Source organism: Choloepus didactylus, chromosome 2, assembly GCF_015220235.1.
Source record: "Choloepus didactylus isolate mChoDid1 chromosome 2, mChoDid1.pri, whole genome shotgun sequence".
Lineage (NCBI taxonomy): Eukaryota > Metazoa > Chordata > Mammalia > Pilosa > Megalonychidae > Choloepus > Choloepus didactylus.
Window position 1 is genome coordinate 15,695,468 of NC_051308.1, and position 21,035 is coordinate 15,716,502.

Genomic DNA, 21,035 nt, shown 5'->3' on the forward strand with positions numbered 1-21,035 from the left:
CATACCTTACATTTCTTGTGGCTTTCGGTAGTTGCTTCAAACAACTATAAGTTTGACAAGAGGGATATATAACAAATTAGCTAGCTTGCATTAAATTTTGCCACTCAAAAAAGTTCTTAATAAAGCTGAATTGGAGAACGCATGTGCAACAAAGAGATGTTAGATGAAGCTTCATGAGTAGGGTTATGATTCAAGGGAAGAGAAGTTTGAAGTAAGAGGGGTGAGCATTGAAAACGTTGACAGTTAGCCATGTCTGGAATTGACATTTAAGCTGAGAATTAGGTTGAACAGGAGGCAACCACTCAAAGAGATGGGGTTGGATCTGCAGAGGAGGGGACATTTGGATGGGCTCTGCAGAGAAAACTAAGGATTGGAATGTCCTGGGGTTGATTGAGAAGGACACAGTTCTGAAGGATGTGAAAGAAGAGCAGTGGAACTGGAACAAGAGTAACAGATGGTGAGGTTGAAGAGAAAGACGGGTCAGGATATACGGGGTGAAGTTTGAATTGGAATCTGAGTGCCATGGGAAGTCATTGAAAAGTTCCTCAGCATATGATTGTAGGACACCCTGTATCCAAATACCATGGAATGTGCATTTGTTCCCATCCAGGTGGAGAGCCAGTGGTCCAGCCCATGTGCTGGGAACAAAGGGAACCTCTGTATGTCTCTGAACATGGCTGGTTCTCTGCTTGTTTGAGAAGCCAGAAAAGATTCACGTGTGTCAAGCTTGACCACTGGTCGAGAATTCAGTTGAACACTGTCCCTGGCTGAGGATGTCATGGCCTACTAGCTACACTGGTGAGAGTGCAGGTGTGACTCCAAGGCAGTGAGGAGACAGGGGCCCCTGGCAAGTTCTTGCCAAGTGGACCTGCCTTGGAAAGATTCCCCATACACCCAATTTGGTTATTTGGGTTTTTTCTCCATGGCACTAATGCCATGTTCATAAATGTTGAAGACTGAGTAAGATGACTTTTCTTTACTTTTAGACTTATTTGTAACAAGTTTCTGGTTTACAGTCAAGGACATTTGGATTTAAGTGGCTACAGACTAGTCTCCTGGCGAGCTCTGGTGTTAGAGCAGGCAAGCAAGCAGATAGTGGAGGGACAGGAGGTTGGGGTGCAGCCAAAACCAAATGAGGCTTTGCTCTGAGAGATGGCATAGGGTTGTTTTATCACCTCCAATATCTTCATCAACCATCCACCCAAGTCACCCCCAATAAAAGCTTAGTCAAAGAATAGCATGCTTACTTCACTAATACAGCTTCTTAGCTTGTACCTGATCCCTACCCCCACACATGTTGCTACACACATTCAAGACTTTAAACCACATTGCTGTCACTAAGCCTCTCCATCCCTCCTATCTGTACATTCCAGAGCTGCCACTGCTTCAGCATCTGGTATTCTGAGACAGTCTCCTTCCAAGCATGATATAATGTGCTAAGGAAGCAGGGATTGGAGCCATATATACTAGTGATGTGAGTTGGAGTGATTTACTTAAACTCACCAAGCCCCAGCTTCTTCATCCATAAAATGGTGATGACAATATCACCTACCTCTTGTGGTTGCTGTGAGGATTAACTAAAAATATAAGTAAAATGTTTGAAGCAGCTCTTGGCAGTGACTGTAACCTACTACTACTGACTGGGCCAAATGCTGCTTGGCTTCTCAGAGAATCTACTGAGTGGTTTGGCCATAGGCGTTTGCATCCCCAACCCACAAACCTGAAGAGCCTGCACCTAGCCTAGCTATTCAGCTCAGCCACCTTGATAAGCCTTGATAGCAACCGCAGCAACTCATCCCTGACTCCTTCCTCCCTCCCACCAATAGAATGAAATCATTCAATTTGGGGTAGAAAACAGATTTAGTACCTTATTTGACTGTGCCCCTATCCTCCATTCCTTTCTTTTTTTCAAATGAAAATTATCAAACTGAGAGAACTATGACCCTCCTATTAATAGGTTCAAACACAACATTTTCTTAGAGTCTTTCTAAGGTTCTATGGCACAAATTGGTTGGCTTCCCGTGCATGCTAAACTCTATTAGGACAGTTACTACTTGGCTTTCAGCCTAAGAGCATTCAACCTGCAATTCTTCACCCAGTTTTCTCAATTACCTACTTGAAAAAAATTCCCATTTTGGTAGTTTAAAACATACATGTTTTCTCTTTGTGAAAAAATGGCCTTTTGGAATTTTGTATTGATTTTCAACTTTCGTTGTCATGATTTTTCATAGGTAATTCTTCTGTAAAACCATTTTGCCCTTTGGGGGGAAAGGTTTCATCTCAGTTTACCTTCAAAGACTCCACCAGAAATGGTTGAACCATCCTGGAAGACCACTGGGCACCCCAAATGCCTGTTTATATTGTTTTACAAAGAAGCTATTGAACAGGCACATCCTGAGACCAAACCCCGCTTGCCCTGGAGATCCAGCAAGTTTGAACTAGCATCTTTTGCATTGTCTGGAACCAAACCAGATGGAGAATGACTCCTGGAAATCAGGAAATGAGGGACCTGTTAGAAGCCATTGACTATGAAATAGGCAGGGAAAAGAGGAAAGATTACAATTACTTCAGGAAAAAATAGATTTGGGATCCAATAGTGTATTGGTTGCTTCCATTTTGATTCTTAGGGTTTGAAATCTAGGCTTTTTTTTTTTTTTTTTTTCCTTGAAGCTGGACCATTAAATACTGAGAACAAAAAGTAAACAATTCCACAAATAGCCAACACATAAACTATTCTTACAAAGTGTGATTCTGCCTCAACTGTATGAAATGACAACAAAGAGTTTTCTGACTATATTTGATTAGATTTGGGAAACAGCAATTAGCTCAACTTTCTATCCTCCTAGGGAACTCTCATAGGTAGATGATTTATCAGTTTCTTAAGGATATCTTGCAGGTTAAAACAGACCACATCTGTATGGAGTTGTAATTAGCTATTGTTTATGTTTGTTTTAGTGGCTTGTAAGTGTTGTGTAAGTCATTACACAAGCAAATAATTACACAAATTTCATGGCTGTTCATTATCTGTCCTCACATATCTCAGCATTTGTAGAGAATTGCTTTGTTGATTGTGAAAAGGAAGCTCCCTAGGATCAGTCAGGGTTCCCCAGAGAAACAGAACCAACAGAATGTATGTACAGGTGTGTATATTAAGAGATTTATTATAAGAAATTGATCCACATGATTGTGGGGGCTGGCAAGTCCAAATTCTGTAGTGCAGGTTGTGGGCTGGAAATTCTGGTAAAAGTGTTGAAGTCTTGAGTGTGAATTCCATGGAAGGCACTGGCAGGCTGGAAATGCCAGTAGGAATTGAGGGAGCCTTAAGACAGAAATTCTTCTGATCTCTGGAACCCCCAGTTCTTGCTGTTGAAACCAACTGATTGCTTGAGGCCCAGCCACATGACTGAGGGTCATCTCCTTAAGGTCCACTGATAGTAGATGTTAATCCAATCTATAAAATACCTCCACAGCAACAACTAGGCCAGTGCTTGACCAAACAACCTAGCCAAGTTGACACCTAAAAATCATCACACTGCCTCTACAGCTCCGTAGCCTGTGTAGACTGCCCTTCTCAAGTAGCAACACCTTTCACAATGAAGCGGTTAAAACATGGTTTCTGTTTTTAGGAAATTGTCATGGAATCCCACTGACTTATGCTATCCTTATTAACTCCAGAGAAATTATATTTGTCAGATGGAAATTACACTTTTTAAGGATATAATTTGTGAATTAAAATTAAAAGTAATGGTTTGCTCAAAAATTTGAAACGTACTTTAATCCAATGCACTATTTGTCATGAGCAACGGCCTCTGAACTGGAGAGCTTGTACTTGATGGGGGAAGGATGTTGGTAGAGGATCTCCTGCCCTGGGTCTCTGCAGATGACCCTCTGCATTGTGGCTGTGCTCGCTCCCACAGCTAAAACTCTCGGGACCTGCTGCTTTTACTTAACTAACACTTAGGTGGAACTTATTAAGTGCCAGGTACTTTTCTGAGGGCTTTACAACTATTAACTCATTTACTCCTAACAACTGTGACATAGATCCTACTATGATTATCCTTTCCTCAACCAGGCAGTTGAGATGCACAGAAGTTAAGTGATAATTAGGAATTCAGATTTAACTGGGCATTGTTCAGGGAGGCCGAGGGAGAGGAGTGTGTGGTGGGGAAGCTTGTGGTGGCTTTAGGACATGCCCTGGAGGGAAAGCTGGGAGTCAAGTTGAGTCACATCAGAAATAAGCAGCATGGGTGCTGGGTGAGGGCAAAGGCCGCAGGCAGGTAGCAGGGTGCGTGACCTGGCATAGTTGAGCCCGAGGGGCACTTTCATGGGAACAAGCCAAACTGGGATGGGAAAGTCAACACAAAGGGCCAGCTCAGAGGTCTTCAGCCAAGTCATCAGATTGAGTCAAAAATCAGAAGGAACAATCGAGTATTTGCTACAAGGCCCAGATGAACTCTGGGAAAGCGTGGCTTCCATTGTGGTGTTCTGCATTCTTGATTGCTTCCATTGTGGTGCTCCCTGCCCTGGATTTCAGTACATCTGATACCCCCAATGCCTCTGTGCTTTACAGAGAAGGCCCATCTCTCCTCCTCTTTGACTAGGCAGACTCCCCATTCACCTCTCAAAAAGCTGTCTTGTTTTTTCTCTCTGAAATCCTCCTGCTCTTCCAGACAAGTATCAATTCCTTCTTCTGGGCATCCATATTATTTTAAATATCTATGAGATAGTATTACAATCATTTATTTACATTTATGTGCCCTTTCCCCATTCAACTGAGAGCTCTTTGAGGAGATTTGGATAAAAGCTGTTTCCAAAGCAATTAGGTCCCCATCTTCTACTCCTCAAAGCCAGAACTGCCTTTCCCCCATCTCAGAAACAACTGGAGATTTTTTCCTCTGATGAAGGTAAAACACAGGTTCTCTGGGCTAGGAGGCGCCTTATACGGTTGAGGAGAGGACATGGAACCTGAGAACAAAGATTAAGTACTCACCTCAGTCCTCTCTCCTCAGCTACCAGAACTCTGTGGGCCACACCTTACTCCTGCAGGCAAGAGACTGGAAAAGCCCTCTGTAGGGATCTAGGTGCCAGTAAAAGTACCGACATCAAGGTTCTCAGATACCCTATGCTGATGCCAAGTGTTGACCAAACCCCGCCCACAATTCAGAACTTCTTGTCAGCTTTTGATTTCTGGACTTTTAAATAGGAGGAGACAACCAAATATTACCTTAGTCATAAAAGAGCTGAAAAGCTGAAAGTACAACTAGGGTGAACAAAAGCTGGAGAGAAGAAAAGTTCAACATGACTAAAACAACAAAAACTATTCTTAATATCCTCAGATAAATAAAATGTGCTACAAAATGACATTCAGAGAAAAGAGCTCTTGGAAATTAAAAATATGAAAGCAGATATGAAGGGTTGGAAGATAAATTTGAGGAAATTTCCCAAAACTTACAGCAAAAAGGAAAAAAAAAATTAGTCCAGGAAACAAAATAATAGGAGGCCCAGAAAGAGCAAATAGAGAAAGCTGAGACAAATATTTTCAATAAAACTCAAGAACATTTCCCAGTACCAAAGAACATGAGTTGCCAGTTTGCCAAGGTAAATCATAAAATCCCAGGATGCTGAGGACAAAAAGAAAATTCTGCTAGCTTCCAGGGGAGGAGAAAATAGATTAAATGCAAATCAGCAACAAGTGTATGCAGAAGTCTCAACAGTAATTCTGGAAGACAATGGTACAATATCCCACCCACACCCAACCTGGAATTCTAAACTATTATTCAAAGCTGATGAAAAAAATCCATCTCCCATGTAACCTGTAAGATGTCCTTCACCAAATTAGGGAAAGAAGAGACAGTGGTGCTTAAGAAACAAGAAACCAATGCAGGAGAGAGGTAAAGACCAGGGATGATGGTGAATGACAGCTACAACCTAGGTTTTGAGCAATTTAGGGCAGTGATTCAAGAGGGTTGTCATCACCAAGATGCCTTTGTGGCGTTACCATCTTTTCACATGTCATGTGCACATTTATATTTAGTGGAAAAGAAATTACTTTGGTGGCCAGTTTAGATGTGTTATGTTCCCCAAAACGCCATGTTCTTTAATGCAATCTTGTGGGGGCAGATGTAGTTAGTCTTAATTAGGTTGGAACCTTTGGATTGATTTGTTCCCATGGAGATGTGACCCATCCAACTGTAGGTGATAACTCTGATTGGATTATTTCCATGGAGGTGTAGCCCTGCCCATTCAGCATGGGTCTTGATTAAATCATTGGAGCCCTATAAGAGCTCAGACAGAAGGAGCTCAGTGCTACAGCCAAGAGAGACATTTTGGGAACAACCATTGAAAGCAGACTTTTGCTGACACTTTGCTCGAGAAGAAGCTAAGAGAGGACTAAACACCCCAAGAGCAACATTTTGAAGAATGCACAGGAGCTGAAACACAACCCGGGATCAGCAGATGCCAGCCATGAGCCTTCCCAGCTAACAGAGGTTTTCCAGACACCACTGGCCTTCCTTCAGTGAAGGTATACACTTGTTGATGCCTTAATTTGGACATTCTCATGGCCTTCAGACTGTAAATTTGTAACTGAATAAAACCACTTTATAAAAGCCAGTCCATTTCTGGTACTTTGCATAACGGCAGTATTAGCAAACCAGAACATTTGGATTAAAAAGACCCAGTCCTCAAAAGTCACGAACTAAAATCAGGCCTACTTCATATTTACACTTGATGAAATGTTTGCTACAGAAACTTCAACAGTTCTTGCCATGGAGAAAGCTGCTGCACGCTGTATTGATTTCAAAATCAAGTGATCTTGGATAAATGTTCATTAATTTCTATGAACATGCCTACTGGGGTTGGGTTTGCTGTGAATGCGTATGTCAATCTGGGGAGGAGTGACATACTTAACAATATTGAAGCGTCTAATCCATGAGCATGATTTATCCACTACTCAATTAGATTTTATTTAATTTCTTTCATAATATAGTTTCCAGACAGATTTTTGTACATTCTTTGTTTGATTTTCCCTAGATATCTGCTATTTTTGACACTATTGTAAATGGTATCCTTTTCTAAAAATGCCATTTTCTACTAGTTTGTTGCTGGTATGTAGAAGTACAATAGATTTTTGTTTCTTGACCCAATGTCCAGTGAATTTGCTTAACTCCTGCTTTAACTCTAATAGTTTTTCCTTAGATTCTTTTGGATTTCCTAGCATACTTGTGGCTAGTGGCTACCTATTTGAACAGCATACTGTAGTTCTATATCCTTACTTCTTGTTCTGGCAGTTACTGAAAAAAGAGTATTATGACTTCCCATTAAGACTCTAGGATTTTAGAAATGTAGCTGGCATTTCCTTTGAAACAGTTAGCTCAGAATAAGTAACTGAGGCCTTTAACCTCCAGGCAACAGAAGCTGAGGTAAGGGGCAGAGTTTTATAACTAAATAAGTACTATAGAGAAGAGAGGTAATAACATCACTATCTGGAGAGATGGAAATGTCCTCTGTCTTGATTGGGATGTTGTTCCATGAGTATATCCAAGTTTCAAAATTGGAGTACTTAAGATGTGTGCATTTCAGTGCGTGCAAAGTATATTTCCAACAAACCCATATATAGAAAACAAAACAAAACCCAGTAAGGGTAGGGGTGGGGTGGGGAGTTATTGGATATAGTTGAAACAGGAATGACAGAATGTTGATAACTGTTGAAGCTGGGTAATGAGTATACAGGAATTCATTATATTATTCTGTTACTTTATGTAAGTTTGAAAAATTTCAAAATAAAACATTAAAAAAATAAGTATCCTTAGACTTTACATCTATGCATAGGAAAAAGTGCTGGAAAGATATACCACAAAATGGAAATAGTGGATCTTATTTTTAAGATCATATTCAAAATTTTTTCCCAAAACATGCAATGTTTTGAAAAGATACTATGTTCCAATATTTTAAAAAAATAAAAATCTATGCTGTATTTTCATCCCTGTCCCCATCTTTCAGTTCCACTTACTAACACCTTTTCAGAATTTTTATGCATATATAAGCAAATATGAATTTACAACCTTATTTTCTCCTTTTTTATTCAAAGTAGCACACTATACCATTATTATTTACCTTGCTTATATTTAGCAATATATTTTAGAGATCTTTCCACATTAGTACACTGAGAGGGTATTCATTTTTAAAACGCACCATATTACATGGTATACATGCACTAATGTTTATTAACTCAATTCCCTAGATAAGCCTTTGGGGTAGTTTCCAATATTTTGTTATTACAAAAAATGCTGCAAAAATATTTTGTTCATAAAGCAGATATAACTTTTTTAATGGGTAAATTTCATTTAGGAAGCATGCAACTGTATTTGTAGGATAAATTCCCAGAAGTGGATTTCTGGATTAAAGGATTTGTATAATTGTTTGCATTTTGTAATTTTAACAAATGTTGCCACATTGCTATTCACAAGAGGTGTCCCAGTTTATGGTAATTCCTTCTAGCAATGTGTGAGAGAGCACACACAAATTTTAAAGAGACTTACCAATGCTGACTTGGCTTACACAACTTTCTTTAATGTGTATGATTAGGTTAAATAATAGAGTCTGCTTTTTAGGCAAAATTAATTAAATGTGTGGAAAAAACATGCCTTTTTCTTGTAACATTGCTATTTAAATGATACCCAAGTAACAGTTTAGGAGTTTCTCCCGTCTATCACAGGGAGCTAAGTTACACCTACCTTCATGCCCATTGAAGTTTCTGCAAGTTTGACAGTCTGTCTAATGTTGCTGACTTCTCAGAATTCAATAACATACAGATTGGTGTTAATGGGAATCACAAGCACAATTCTGTTTTTTGAAAACGGAAATCATAATAATCTCTTCTGATGTATGAGAATGTAGTATCCATATTTTTAACAGGATACTTAAAATTGTGGGTGGATAAGCCTTTGAAACAAAGAGCAACCTATATGCAACATCAGACATAACCCAGTAATACAGCTCAGTGGCTATATTAGATATAAAATAGCGCGCGCGCGCACGCACACGCACACACACACACACACACACACACACACCCCTACAGACCAATATTGCTAATGCATATCAACACAAAAATCCTAATGAAATACTAATTAGAAGCCAGGCAGTGTATTAAAAGAATAACACATACCAAAACAAGTATAATTAGTTAATAGAGCGTAAGTGTGGTTCAGTTGTTAGGAAATCCATTTTAAAACCCAACAAGTCAGGAGGATCTAAGATGATGGCATAGAGAGGAGTGGAAGCTAGTTAGTCCCCCTGGCACAACTTAAAAAAAAAAAGGAAAAATAGTAAATAATCTGGAATAACTGTGGGGAGGGGGGGAGAACATGACCGACCACTCGTCATACACCAACCTGAATTGGGAGGAATGCCTGAGATCATGGCATAAAATCTGTAATTAAAAACTGCTATCCAAACTGGGAGCCGCCTCCCCCAACAGCCCGAGCTGCAAAGCCTGTGGTGCTAGAGAGAAGCTCTCTCTGAGCAAGCGAATACAGCCCAGCTGAGCTCCAACTGGGGTTTTAATTAGCAAGTGTGAACTGCTCACTATGAGCTACGAATCCCCAACAAGCAGACAGAGGCTTTGGGTGATGACTGATCTTGGAGAGCTGGAGGGTTGCCATGGACTAGCCCTGAAGGAAACTTTCTATCCATTTCTCGGCTCTGTGGAGAAAGCCTCAGCCATTTTCAGTTCCCAGTGCTCTGACCCAGACACGGGTGGAAATAGCACAGGCAGAGAGAGACCACTGAAATGCTAATGACCTCTCCCTAGGGGGTCTATCTTCTGTAAGAGGAAAGGGGTGGGGCCCAGCTCTATTACCCGCTTTCCATTCAGAACCAGACCCCAGAGCCTGGGGGAAAACAGCCAACAGCCACACCTTATACCAGTCTGGAATTACAGGCTCACTGGTGCCATCTGCTGGGGAGAAAAGCACAGTGACTTGAGGCATCACAGGGTGTACCAATTTTCTAAGACACACCATCAGGGAAACCAGATATTGAATATTTCTTCCTTCTGGGACCTGAGCCCATTCTGGTCTGGGAAAACCTGATTAGGGTAACCAAGGAAACTATGCCTAGACAACAGAAAACTACAACCTACACTAAGAAAAATGAAGTTATAGCCCAGTCAAAGGAACAGACTTACACTTCAACTGAGATACAGGAATTGAAACAACTAATAATAAATCAATTCAAAAAGTTTAGGGAAGATATGGCAAAAGAGCTGAACCATATAATGAAAACATTGGGCATACATAAGGTAGAAATTGAAAGTTCGAAAAACCAACTGGCAGAATCTATGGAAATAAAAGGCACAACACGAGATTAAAGACACAATGAAACATAAAACAGCAGATCTCAAGAGGCAGAAGAAAACACTCAGTAACTGGAGAACAAGGCAGCTGAAAGCCTACACACAAAAGAACAGATAGAGAAAAGAATGGGAAAATATGAGCAACGTCTCCAGCAACTTAAAGACAAAATGAAAAGCAAGAATGTATGTGTCATTGGTGTCCCAGAAGGAGAAGAGAAGGGAAAAGGGGCAGAAACAATAATAGAGGAAATAATTAGTGAAAATTTCCCATCTCTTATGAAAGACATAAAATTACAGATCCAAGAAGCGCAGCGTACCCCAAACAGAATAGATGTGAATAGGCCTACACCAAGACACTTAACAATCAGATTATCAAATGTTAAAGATAAAGAGAGATTCCTGAAAGCAGCAAGATAAAAGCGATCCATCACATACAAAGGAAGCTTGATAAGACTGGGCGGATTTCTCAATAGAAACCATGGAGGCAAGAAGGAAGTGGGGTGATATATTTAAGATACTGAGAGAGAAAAACCACTAACCAAGTATCCTATATCTGGCAAAACTATCCTTCAAATATGAGGTAGAGCTTAAAATATTCTTTGAGAAACAGACAATGACAGAGTTTGTGAACAAGATACCTGCTCTATAGGAAACACTAAAGGAAGCACTGCAGACAGAAAGGAAAAGACAGTAGTGAGAGGTTTGGAAAACAATTTGGGGAGATAGTGGCACAGCAGTGTAAGTACACTGAACAAAGATGACTGTGAATATGGTTGAAAGAGGAAGGCTGGGATCATGTGGGACACCAGAACAAAAAATGAACAATAAAGACTGGGACTGTGTAACTCAGGGAAACCTAGGGTGCTCAACGATTGTAACAAAAGGTACAAATATGTTTTTACATGAGGCAGAACAAATGAATATCAACACTTCAAGGTGTTAAAAATAGGGTGGGAATGGGGGGAAAATATAATCAATGCAAACTAGAGACTATAATTAACAGAAACATTGTATTATGCTTCCTTTAATATAACAAAGGCAATATACCAAAGCTAAATGCATATGGGGGGGGGTGGGGAATAGGCGAAGGGTATGGGACTCCTAGCATTGGTGATGTTGTCTGACTCTTTATTCTACTTTAGGTTAATGCCGTCTTTCCTTTTGTCACTTTCTAGCTGTCAAGTTTGTTTTTTTCTCTCTTTCTCTTTTTCTTTTTCCTCTTTGCCTTCTTTGACTCTTCCTCTGTCTTTGTGGAAGAAATGGAGATGTCCTTACACAGTGGCGATAGTGCTGAATACATAAATACATGACTATACAGGGAACCAATGATTGTTTACTGAGAACGGAATGTATGGTGTGTGAACAAAACCATCTTAAAAGAAATGAGTTGATGAAGAAAACTTGAGGGCACTATATCGAGTGAAATAAGACAGACACATAAAGGCAAATATTGCAGGCTGTCACTGATATGAACTAATTATAATATGTAAACTCATAGACATGAAATGTAAGTTACCAGGATATAGAATGAGGCTAAAGAATGGGGAGCGGTTGCTTATTATGAGCAGAATGTTCAACTAGGGTGAACTTAAATGTTTGGAAATGGACAGGGGTGATGGCAGCATGTTGTGAAAATAACTAATAGTGCTGAAAGGTGTGTGAAGGTGGTGGAAAGGGTAAGCTCAGAGTCACACATGTCACCAGAAGGCAAGTTGGAGGTTAAAAGATGGGAATGTATAAACCAGTGAATCTTGTGGTGGACAATGTCTGTGATTAACTAAACAAATATTAGAAATCTCTCTCACAAACTAGAACAATGTATGACACTATAACTAGAAGTTAATAATAGAGAGCCATATAGGGAAAAAATATATACCTATTGCAAACTATATTCTACAGTTAGTATTTTAACATTCTTTCATCAACAGTAGCAAATATACTATACCAAAACTATGAATCAATAATGGAGGGGGGCATTGTTCTAGTTTGCTAATGCTGCTGGAATGCAAAACACCAGAGATGGATTGGCTTTTATAAAAGGGGGTTTATTTGGTTAAACAGTTACAGTCTTAAGGCCATAAAGTGTCCAAGGTATCAACAATAGGGCACCTTCACTGGAGGATGGCCAATGACGTCCGGAAAACTTCTGTTAGCTGGGAAGGCACGTGGCTGGCGTCTCCTCCAAAGTTCTGGTTTCAAATGACTTTCTCCCAGGACGTTCCTCTCTAGGCTGCAGCTCCTCAAAAACTTCACTCTTAGTTGCTCTTGGGGTGACTGTCCTCTCTTAGCCTCTCTGGAGCAAAAGTCTGCTTTCCAGGGTCGTCTCCAAAATGTCTCTGTAAGCTGAAGCTCCTCTCTCAGTTCTAGAGCATTCTTCAAAGTGTCCCTCTTGGCTGTAGCAGCCTGCTCCTTCTGTCTGATCTTATATAGTGCTCCAGTAATTTAATTCAGATGCACCCTGAATGGGCGGAGCCAACACCTCCATGGAAATTATCCAATCAGAGTCATCACCCACAGATGGGTGGGGCGCATCTCCGTGGAAACACTCAAAGAATTACAATCTAATTAACACTGATAACGTCTGCCCACACAAGATTACATCAAAGATAATGGCGTTTGGGGGGACATAATACATTCAAACTGGCACAGCCATGGTTAGGGGTATGGAGGATCTGAGTTTCCTTTTCTTTTTCTGGAGTAATGAAAATGTTCTAAAAATTGAAAAAAAAATTAATTGTGTTGATGGATGCACAGCTGTATGATGGTACCATGGGCAACTGACTGCACACTTTGGATCTTTGGATAGTTGTATGGTATGTGAACAATGTCCATTAAAAAAAAACAACCAACAAATCAATATGATAAAAGGAGGAAAGTCATGATTAGCTGAATAAATGCTGAGAGTCACTTGATAAAATTCAACATGCATTCCTCACCTAAAATTAAACACAACTCCTCATTAACTGGAATAAACTCTTCCTTAATAAAATGATCAAGAATGAGCATCATGCTTCAAGGAAAAACAGGAAAAACAGTCACATTAACATCAAGCAAAAAAATATTATTTAACATAGTTTTGGATGTTAAACTTAGTATTGAATAGAGAACTATGTAAGAAGTATGAAAATTGAAGAGGCAATATGATCTTTATTTGCAAGTGATATGACTGTATTTTTGAAAACTCCAAAGAAACAACCAGATAACTATTAAAATCCATAAAATAATTAAATAGGACACAGGTTACAACATTTGTAGTTAAAATAAGTATGTTTCCTGCATACAAACAATCAGAAAACATAATGGAGGTAAAGATTCCATTTACAATAGCCTTGAAAGATGAAGGAATAAACTCACCAAGAAATGTACAAGATCCACCTGAAGTACAATTTTAAATGCTACTGAAATGCAAAAGAAAACCTGCAAAAATGGAGAGGCAGATTCAAAATCATAAAGGTGGCAATTCTGCCTAAATTAATCTATAAACTCGCTATGATTGCAATCCAAATGCCAAATCTTTTGGGGATGGTAGAGAATGTCATAAAATGATTAAATACAGCTTGAATATTAAACATGTGAGAATACTTAGGAAGACTCTGAAAGAGCAAAGTAATGAGACCAGTACCATCAACTGTTAAATCTAGTTACTTAAAACAACTTCATACTGGCATAGAAAGAGAAAATAGTCTAAAAAATGTACCCAGATACAAATCTAATATGAATGTAATATATTATTAAAACGGCATTTCAAGTAAATGGGGGAAAGTTGTTGTTAACAACTTGCTAGTTATTTGGGAGGATGGGTCATGGAATTCTTACATCATTCTTTACTCCAAAATGAATTTTAGATGGAGCAAAACTTCAAATATTAAAATGTCATAAATTGCTAGGAAAAAAAACATGAATATTTTTAGAATCTCAGAGTGGGTAAGACTTTTTTAAGCCTGACACCAAACATAAAAGTCATTAAGAAAAAACACATAAATCTACTTTTGTAACAGATTAAAATTTACTATACTACAAAAATAAAGGAATGAATAAATGATAACCATGAAAAAAAAAACCAAACCAACAACACATAGGACAGATGAAAGGTTAATTTCCTAAATATATAGTAAACTCCTACAAAAATAATTTTACAAAGATAACCTAAGAGAAAAATGAGCAAAGGTCATAAACAGGGAGCTTAATGGAAAAAGAAATCCAAAGTTGTTCAGCCTTGCTCATAAGAATTACAAGTAAAACCAGATACTAATTTTTCACAGATAAGTTAGTAAAATTGAATACACTGTACTACAAAGTGTTTGTATTTATGATACAAATGTATGAGAATTTGGGGACACAGGTATTTTAAACTGTCAGGGAGAATGTAAAATTGTGTAATTTTCCTGAAGAGCAATTTGGCAGTGTTTATCTAAATTTAAAATGCACAGTTTGACAGAACAATTTCTAGAAATGTGTTCTATAGATACAGTCATACAAGTAAGCAAACATATATAGGAAATTTTTTTTGCAGGATTTTTTTGTAATCACAAAAATCTGGACATAACAAAGTAACTAAAAAATGCAAAATGATTTATCCATTCAATGAGACTTAACACTATTCAACCACATGACAAGAAAACAGGTCTAGTCATAGGAATAGGTCTTAAACATATGTTTGAAATATACTGAACTAAGTAAAAAAAATCAAGATGCAGAACAAAATGTATAATACGATCCAATTTCTGGAAAAAAAAACACGAGAAATTCCCAGCAGTTACCCCTGTTGGGAGAGATCATTAGGGGGTTTGGGTGAGAATGAGAACTTTGATTTTTTACTTTTGCATTGATTGGAGCTTTCTTAGTAAGCATGTATTACTTTTATTAATTTTTCCACTAACTGAAAAAAATCTGCAATGACTCTGTGATAGTAATACATCAAGTCTAAATCCTGATGGTTGACTTTCAAAACTCTTCATAATGGGCTTATAACCCCCATACAACATTATTTCATAGAACTGTCCAACCTGCATTCTGCAATCCATTCAAGCAGATCTCTTCAAATATGCCACACATATTCCCACTTCTGTGTTTTTGCTCAGGTCATGCTCTTTCTTTTTCTTTGCAGCTCTAAATCTTCACCATTCTTCAAGGGCCAGCTCAAGTGCTAGCAATTCCATGAGAATTTTCCTAACTCCTCAAAACTACCCTGCTTATTCCTTTACAGTGTTCCCACTGAAGTGAAACTGTAACACATGGCCTGCACTTAACTAACATTTGTTGAATTTTCCCACAGTTTAAGCATCTTAAGAGGAGAAAGCATGCCTAAATTTATTTTATATCCTTATTCCCACAATACAGACAATGTTAGGCATAAGAATTCAATAAATACTTTTTAATCAGTTTTATGTGATAATTCCCTCAGTATATATATATTATTGTAAAAAAAAAAAAAAAGAACTTTATCATTTATTTCCCAGGAATTGTGGCCTGTATTGTATTTTCCTCATTTAGGTACATGCAGATGATACAATATCCACTTTTTAGAGTAAATTTACATTTTGAATATATGAAAATTTCCCATTCAAGGGAATCCTAAAAATTTCAGACCTGATTTATTCATAATTCTGACAGTAAGAAGAACATGAATTACATTAGCTAACAGCTTTCTGTCTACTCCCCTATACCAATAAAAACCCACCAATCTTGGCTCTCCAAAATATTTCAGTAGTGAAATTAACAAGAGGATAAGAATATTAAATTATGATCAAAGACTTTAGAGAAATAGATATAACATTTTAACATCAAGCAATTTTATCCAGTGTAAGAAAATTTTCAATCTTTATTTTTATAAAACATTTCAAATTCTCTTATATCACAGCATCATATCAGTAAGCAAAATGCACATGTACTGATTTCATATTACATATTAAGTCCTAAATTCCCAATTCTAGGTAAGATAATCAAGTTGCAAAATACTAGTGCTGACAATTAAACGATAGGTAGTATTTTAAACAAAATAAGTGAGGTTTCAGCACTTAAGTGAAATGAGGCTTTAATCAAAGAGACTTAATTTCACAGTGTCTTTTTTCAATAGCAATTAATTCAATTAAGTCTGTGATTCCAAGCTTAAGTGACAGTGTTATGTTTGAAGCAAACAAGAAAAGGCAATCAGCTCTTAATATGTACTATATTTCTGGGAAAACTCTAACTGCATTCAATTTTTATAACTTGTTTTAGAGTTTAAAGAAACAAAAGAATCAGAAAGACAAGCTCTGACTCCACTTTAAGGAATGGAGCTTATTTGTTCTGTCTTGGCACAAAGGTATATTATAACATTGGTGGTCTTTAATCAACTTCCCACACTAATTGATTCATCAAAAAAAACCTTCCTTCAGCTACAACTCTGACTAAGAAACACACAAGTTTAACAGAAGAAAGTTCTGTACTTCCAGTTTTAAAAAGCAGCCAGTTTTATGATGAAGCAAACACTTAAATACCCAAGTATACACATTTAAGTTTTTATAACTTCATGTCTTAGAAGTTTCAATTTGAGAAGTATCATGTCATGGACCCAGCATCAAATTTTTACACAATATGTGTTTCATACAGTATAATTTTAGCGACCTTAAATGGCACAAAATAATCCTAACAATCACAAAGTTTTATCAAATTTAAGTTTCCAGTGATCTTAAAAAAGAAATAACTGTCTTTGTTCAACTGACATCTCCAGTTATGCTTATTATCTAGAAAATCTGAAAGTTATAGGAGAAAGTTGGTCAAAATCTGTAACTTGATAATTTTCATACTTTTAAATATGCATAGCTAAAAATGAAATAAAATAAAAGGCTGATCTGGCAAATGAGCAATTAAGTCAAGGAGTTTTATAATCCTAAGCCACTGTTTGGAATCTATTTTAGGTTTTACGTAATTTCCCGTCTTACCACCATTTTTATTTGGATAAAAGAAATGACCTTTTGAAGTCCTTGGCATCAAAAATGGCATTTATAGACAAGAATCACAACTAGAAGTTAGGGGGAAAAATGGATCTCAGCAAGCACAATTTCTCTCAAAGTATGAGGAATGTTATATAATCAATATACTGTAGAAGCAATAGTTTAGAAACCTTGGGAAACCTAAATTTCTTTAGTTGTTTTACCAAACAATCTGAAATAAACATTATATTCACTTTTAAAAACAAAGCAGGAAAATAAAAAATAAAATAAGAAAAATGTGGCACAGCTTTCAGGAGGAGTCATAAAAAGTTCTCCTCCTCCCTAGGCTTTGGGTACATTGTCTCACCTCAGTTCTCCACTTTGTTACAAAAACAAAAACAAGTCTCTGCTCAAAGTAGTTACTTGAGAACACTATGTGATTTGCATTTGATATTTCCCTATTTCTCTGTTCACCCAGACCCTGAAATCCAAGCTAACATTTCAGTGAAAAATTTTCTCCTATTTGCACAAAGTCTGTGGCACTACATCACCTACACTGAAACAGGGGCAGCTAAAAGCACTGACTGCTGCCAGCTTCCTCAGTGCACCCAGTCTTTTGATTTTATTAATATCATTGTTATTATTTTAACAGGACAAAGATGAAAACTCCAGCTGGAAACTTACACAGTTCTGGAATACACTGAAAAAAATTACTTTGCCATAGTTGTTAAGATTTTGAAGTCAAGGCTCTCAAATCAAGTAGTATGTAGCTGCTAATTGGCAGCTGAAAATAACCAATCATTCAAAGTATGCTAGAAATGTCAGCTGAACTGTTTTAAGAAAGCTTCCTCTTTTATTGTATAGGATTGACCTATCTAAGTCCACACACTAATTAGTTTCAGGAAAGAATTCTTTTGACTATAATTTTTACCCTAACACAAATTTTCCCAACTCCTTTCTTTTCTTCGAATTGTTCATTCACATTTTACAGTGGGGAAATACATGATGCAAGGTGTTTTATATGGCATTGTACCCTGTAAGTGATTCAAAAAACCTAACATTTTAGTGAAATGGGAAACTTTTCACAATATACTTTAAACTCTATGTATTTACAGATATTATTTCTCTGTGCTATATAATATATACTGTGAGAAAGCGTATGTTGACTCAAAGGATAAGGTGAAATACTATAGTGTGACTATATAGAATTAGCATAATTTAAAAGGAAAGAATATTATATGTTTTAATAATTCCACTGATTTTGTTACTTTGGCTTAATTAAACTTTTTGTTTCTTTTTCCTTTTGACTTGGCATTTCTGAGAGGACATCTTTATTTTTAAGTGATGTTGGAGACATTAAAGAATATGCTAACGTAACTTAATATAAATAATACATAAGTAATTTATGTACATATATATGAACAGACCCAAGCATCAGACTACTGATGTTGTACTTTCAGGGTTCACACGAATAAGTCTGGATGCATTCCTCAGGTCTTGGAGTTGCTTGGCCGGTTTCCCCACACCTTCTTCAAACCTTTTCTCCACCACAGGGAGGACTGTTTCATATAGAAAGGATGCATTCTGTCTGATAAAGGCCTTCTTCTCCGGATCCTGCTCACACCGAAGACTATAATCCACATGCTGAACTGCAACCAAAATAATTTCCACCAGGCTCTCCAAAAGTACCATGTGCAGCTCTGGGAAGTACAGCTTCAGTGCCTCTTCCAAAAAGCCCATGGTCTGTTTGGTAAAAGCAACCACTGTGTAACTTAGGTTCACCCAACAGTCATCCCCTGTGTACTGCTCAAAATTACTTACCCCACAACTTTTCATCTCTTCTTTGAGTTTACCCAGGGCCTCTGGAGTCATCAAGTTCATTCTCCTCCACATTTCCTCAGAGTTGCGATGCTTAGTGGCTTCGATGATGATTTCTTTGTAACTGTGCAAGGCCCCTTGGATATCTTTCACCAGAAGGGCATGGATGATGAAGGTAAGGTCTAGTCCCCTATCACCCAGTAGCTGACACTGATCCTTAGCCACCTTTACACACTCAGCGGCTGTTGAGAGGCTCTCTTTGCTATCAAACACTTGCTTGCTAAAAGCATCCACAAACATGCCCATGGCTGACCGTGCCCAGACCACAAAGGCGGAGCAGCAGCCACTGTCAGTGCCTGCAAAATCTGTCTCAAATTCTCTTGCAGTCTCAAGTAGGCTGTTAAAGAAGACATGGCATAGCTTATGAATATAGAGTAAAGTGGCACCTTCAATGCGCAGCTGACGTATGGCAGTATGCACAGCTGCTGCCCTGTTTCTCAAAAACAACTCACAAGCCTTGGTGCACTGGCCAAGCCGGATTAGTTGAGAAACTGCCCTGCGAGTAGCCTTGGGACCACCTCTCAGGGAACGATCTGGGGAGAGTTCAAAAACTAATACCTCAGTGAGCTGACGGACGCGCTCATCCACTTTGGCCCTTAGTTCTTTTACAGGCGGGGGACTGGGCTTATCTTCCAGGTAGTGGTTCAGTTTGTCCAGCAGGTCAACGGCCCCTTCAAAGTCCCTCTGGGCAATACAAACGTCCAGGTCTTCAGGTAACTCCTGGATCCATTCCATTGAGAGGTCCACCTTCTCTTCCTCTACCTCAGGAACAGCCAGTTCTTCTTCTTCATCATCCTCAAATGGGTTGGTGGCCTTGGAAGTCACTTGCGGTGGCCCGCGAGGGGCCGCTGCCTCCTCTTGCTCCCTTCGTCTTTTTTCACTGAGGGCCCTCTTGGTTTCCTCCAGCACTTCCAGCCACTCCCGTTTGATTTTAGCATTTTCCGCCTGAAAAATACGGCTCTCGGGAAACATGAGCAGCTTGAACATGTCCTTCATGGGTGGGTTGTCCTTAACGTTGACCACGGCCAGACCATCTAGGGGATAAAGGGCGTTGTAGCGATACATGCCCCGCCGCTGTGGCAGCCAGGTGGCCACCAGCAAGCAGTCATTCATGAGAAAGCCATGCACCCGCTGCAGCTGGGCCATGTGGTCCGCCTCGTATTCCACCAGATCCCCGTTGTACACCAGGTACTGGCCCGGTGTCTCTAGCAGGTGCCGGCAGCCTTCCACCTTCTCAAGCAAGGTGGTGAGAGTGCGCTGCTTCCCTTCCTCACCCGAACCTGAACTGTCGCGGCAGGCGCCCCCGGAGGTAGGAAAAAAGCCAGCCTGGCCTCGGAGGTGGTCTCGGCCCCCAGCACCCACTGCTCCCTCCTCTCCTCCAGAGGCCGCGGCAGCCCCAGAAACCGCGGCGGTGGCGGGGAGCAGGGTAAGCGGGATGCTCTCCAGGCTGCTCTTCTGTTCGGTAAGCAGATGACTGAGTTGATACATCTCGCTCTCCAAGTAGGAGATCTCGCGGGCCGTCTCGATGAATTGCCGGTAGTTCTGGTAGACGTTGCGCTTCAGGTTCTGCGCCGTCTCCTCCGCCAGCGCCTGGATGCGCTGCCGGTGCTCCTGCAGATCCCGGTCCCCGTCCGACTGCTGCGAGAGCTGCTTCACGTACAGGCTCGCCTCAAAGCCACCCGACTCCAGCTGCCGCCGCAAGCGGCTCGCCCCACTGTCCGACATCGCCATCGCTATTTCCTACTAAGTCTCAAGCAGTCACTGTCACTACCGCAGCCGCCACCGCCGTCGAGACCCACCCAACCCCGACAGAGGTCCAGGGCTACGGAAGCTGGATGGAAAGGAGAGGAGTGCGCCTGCGCCCAGGTTTGAGCTCCAAACACTGC

General features: G+C 39.4%; 1 protein-coding gene across 1 annotated transcript; it reads right to left on the reverse strand.

The window, feature by feature from the left end:
• Positions 1-13,108: 13,108 nt before the first annotated feature.
• Positions 13,109-20,974, reverse strand: EXOC8 (exocyst complex component 8). Its single transcript, XM_037820904.1, has one exon. It carries the CDS (start codon positions 20,878-20,880, stop codon positions 18,706-18,708), a length of 2,175 nt encoding a protein of 724 aa, XP_037676832.1. The 5' UTR covers positions 20,881-20,974; the 3' UTR covers positions 13,109-18,705.
• Positions 20,975-21,035: the final 61 nt, after the last annotated feature.

Excerpts from the sequence above, each read along its gene's own strand:
- EXOC8 (XM_037820904.1), bottom strand. The coding sequence starts at position 20,880 with ATGGCGATGTCGGACAGTGGGGCGAGCCGCTTGCGGCGGCAGCTGGAG.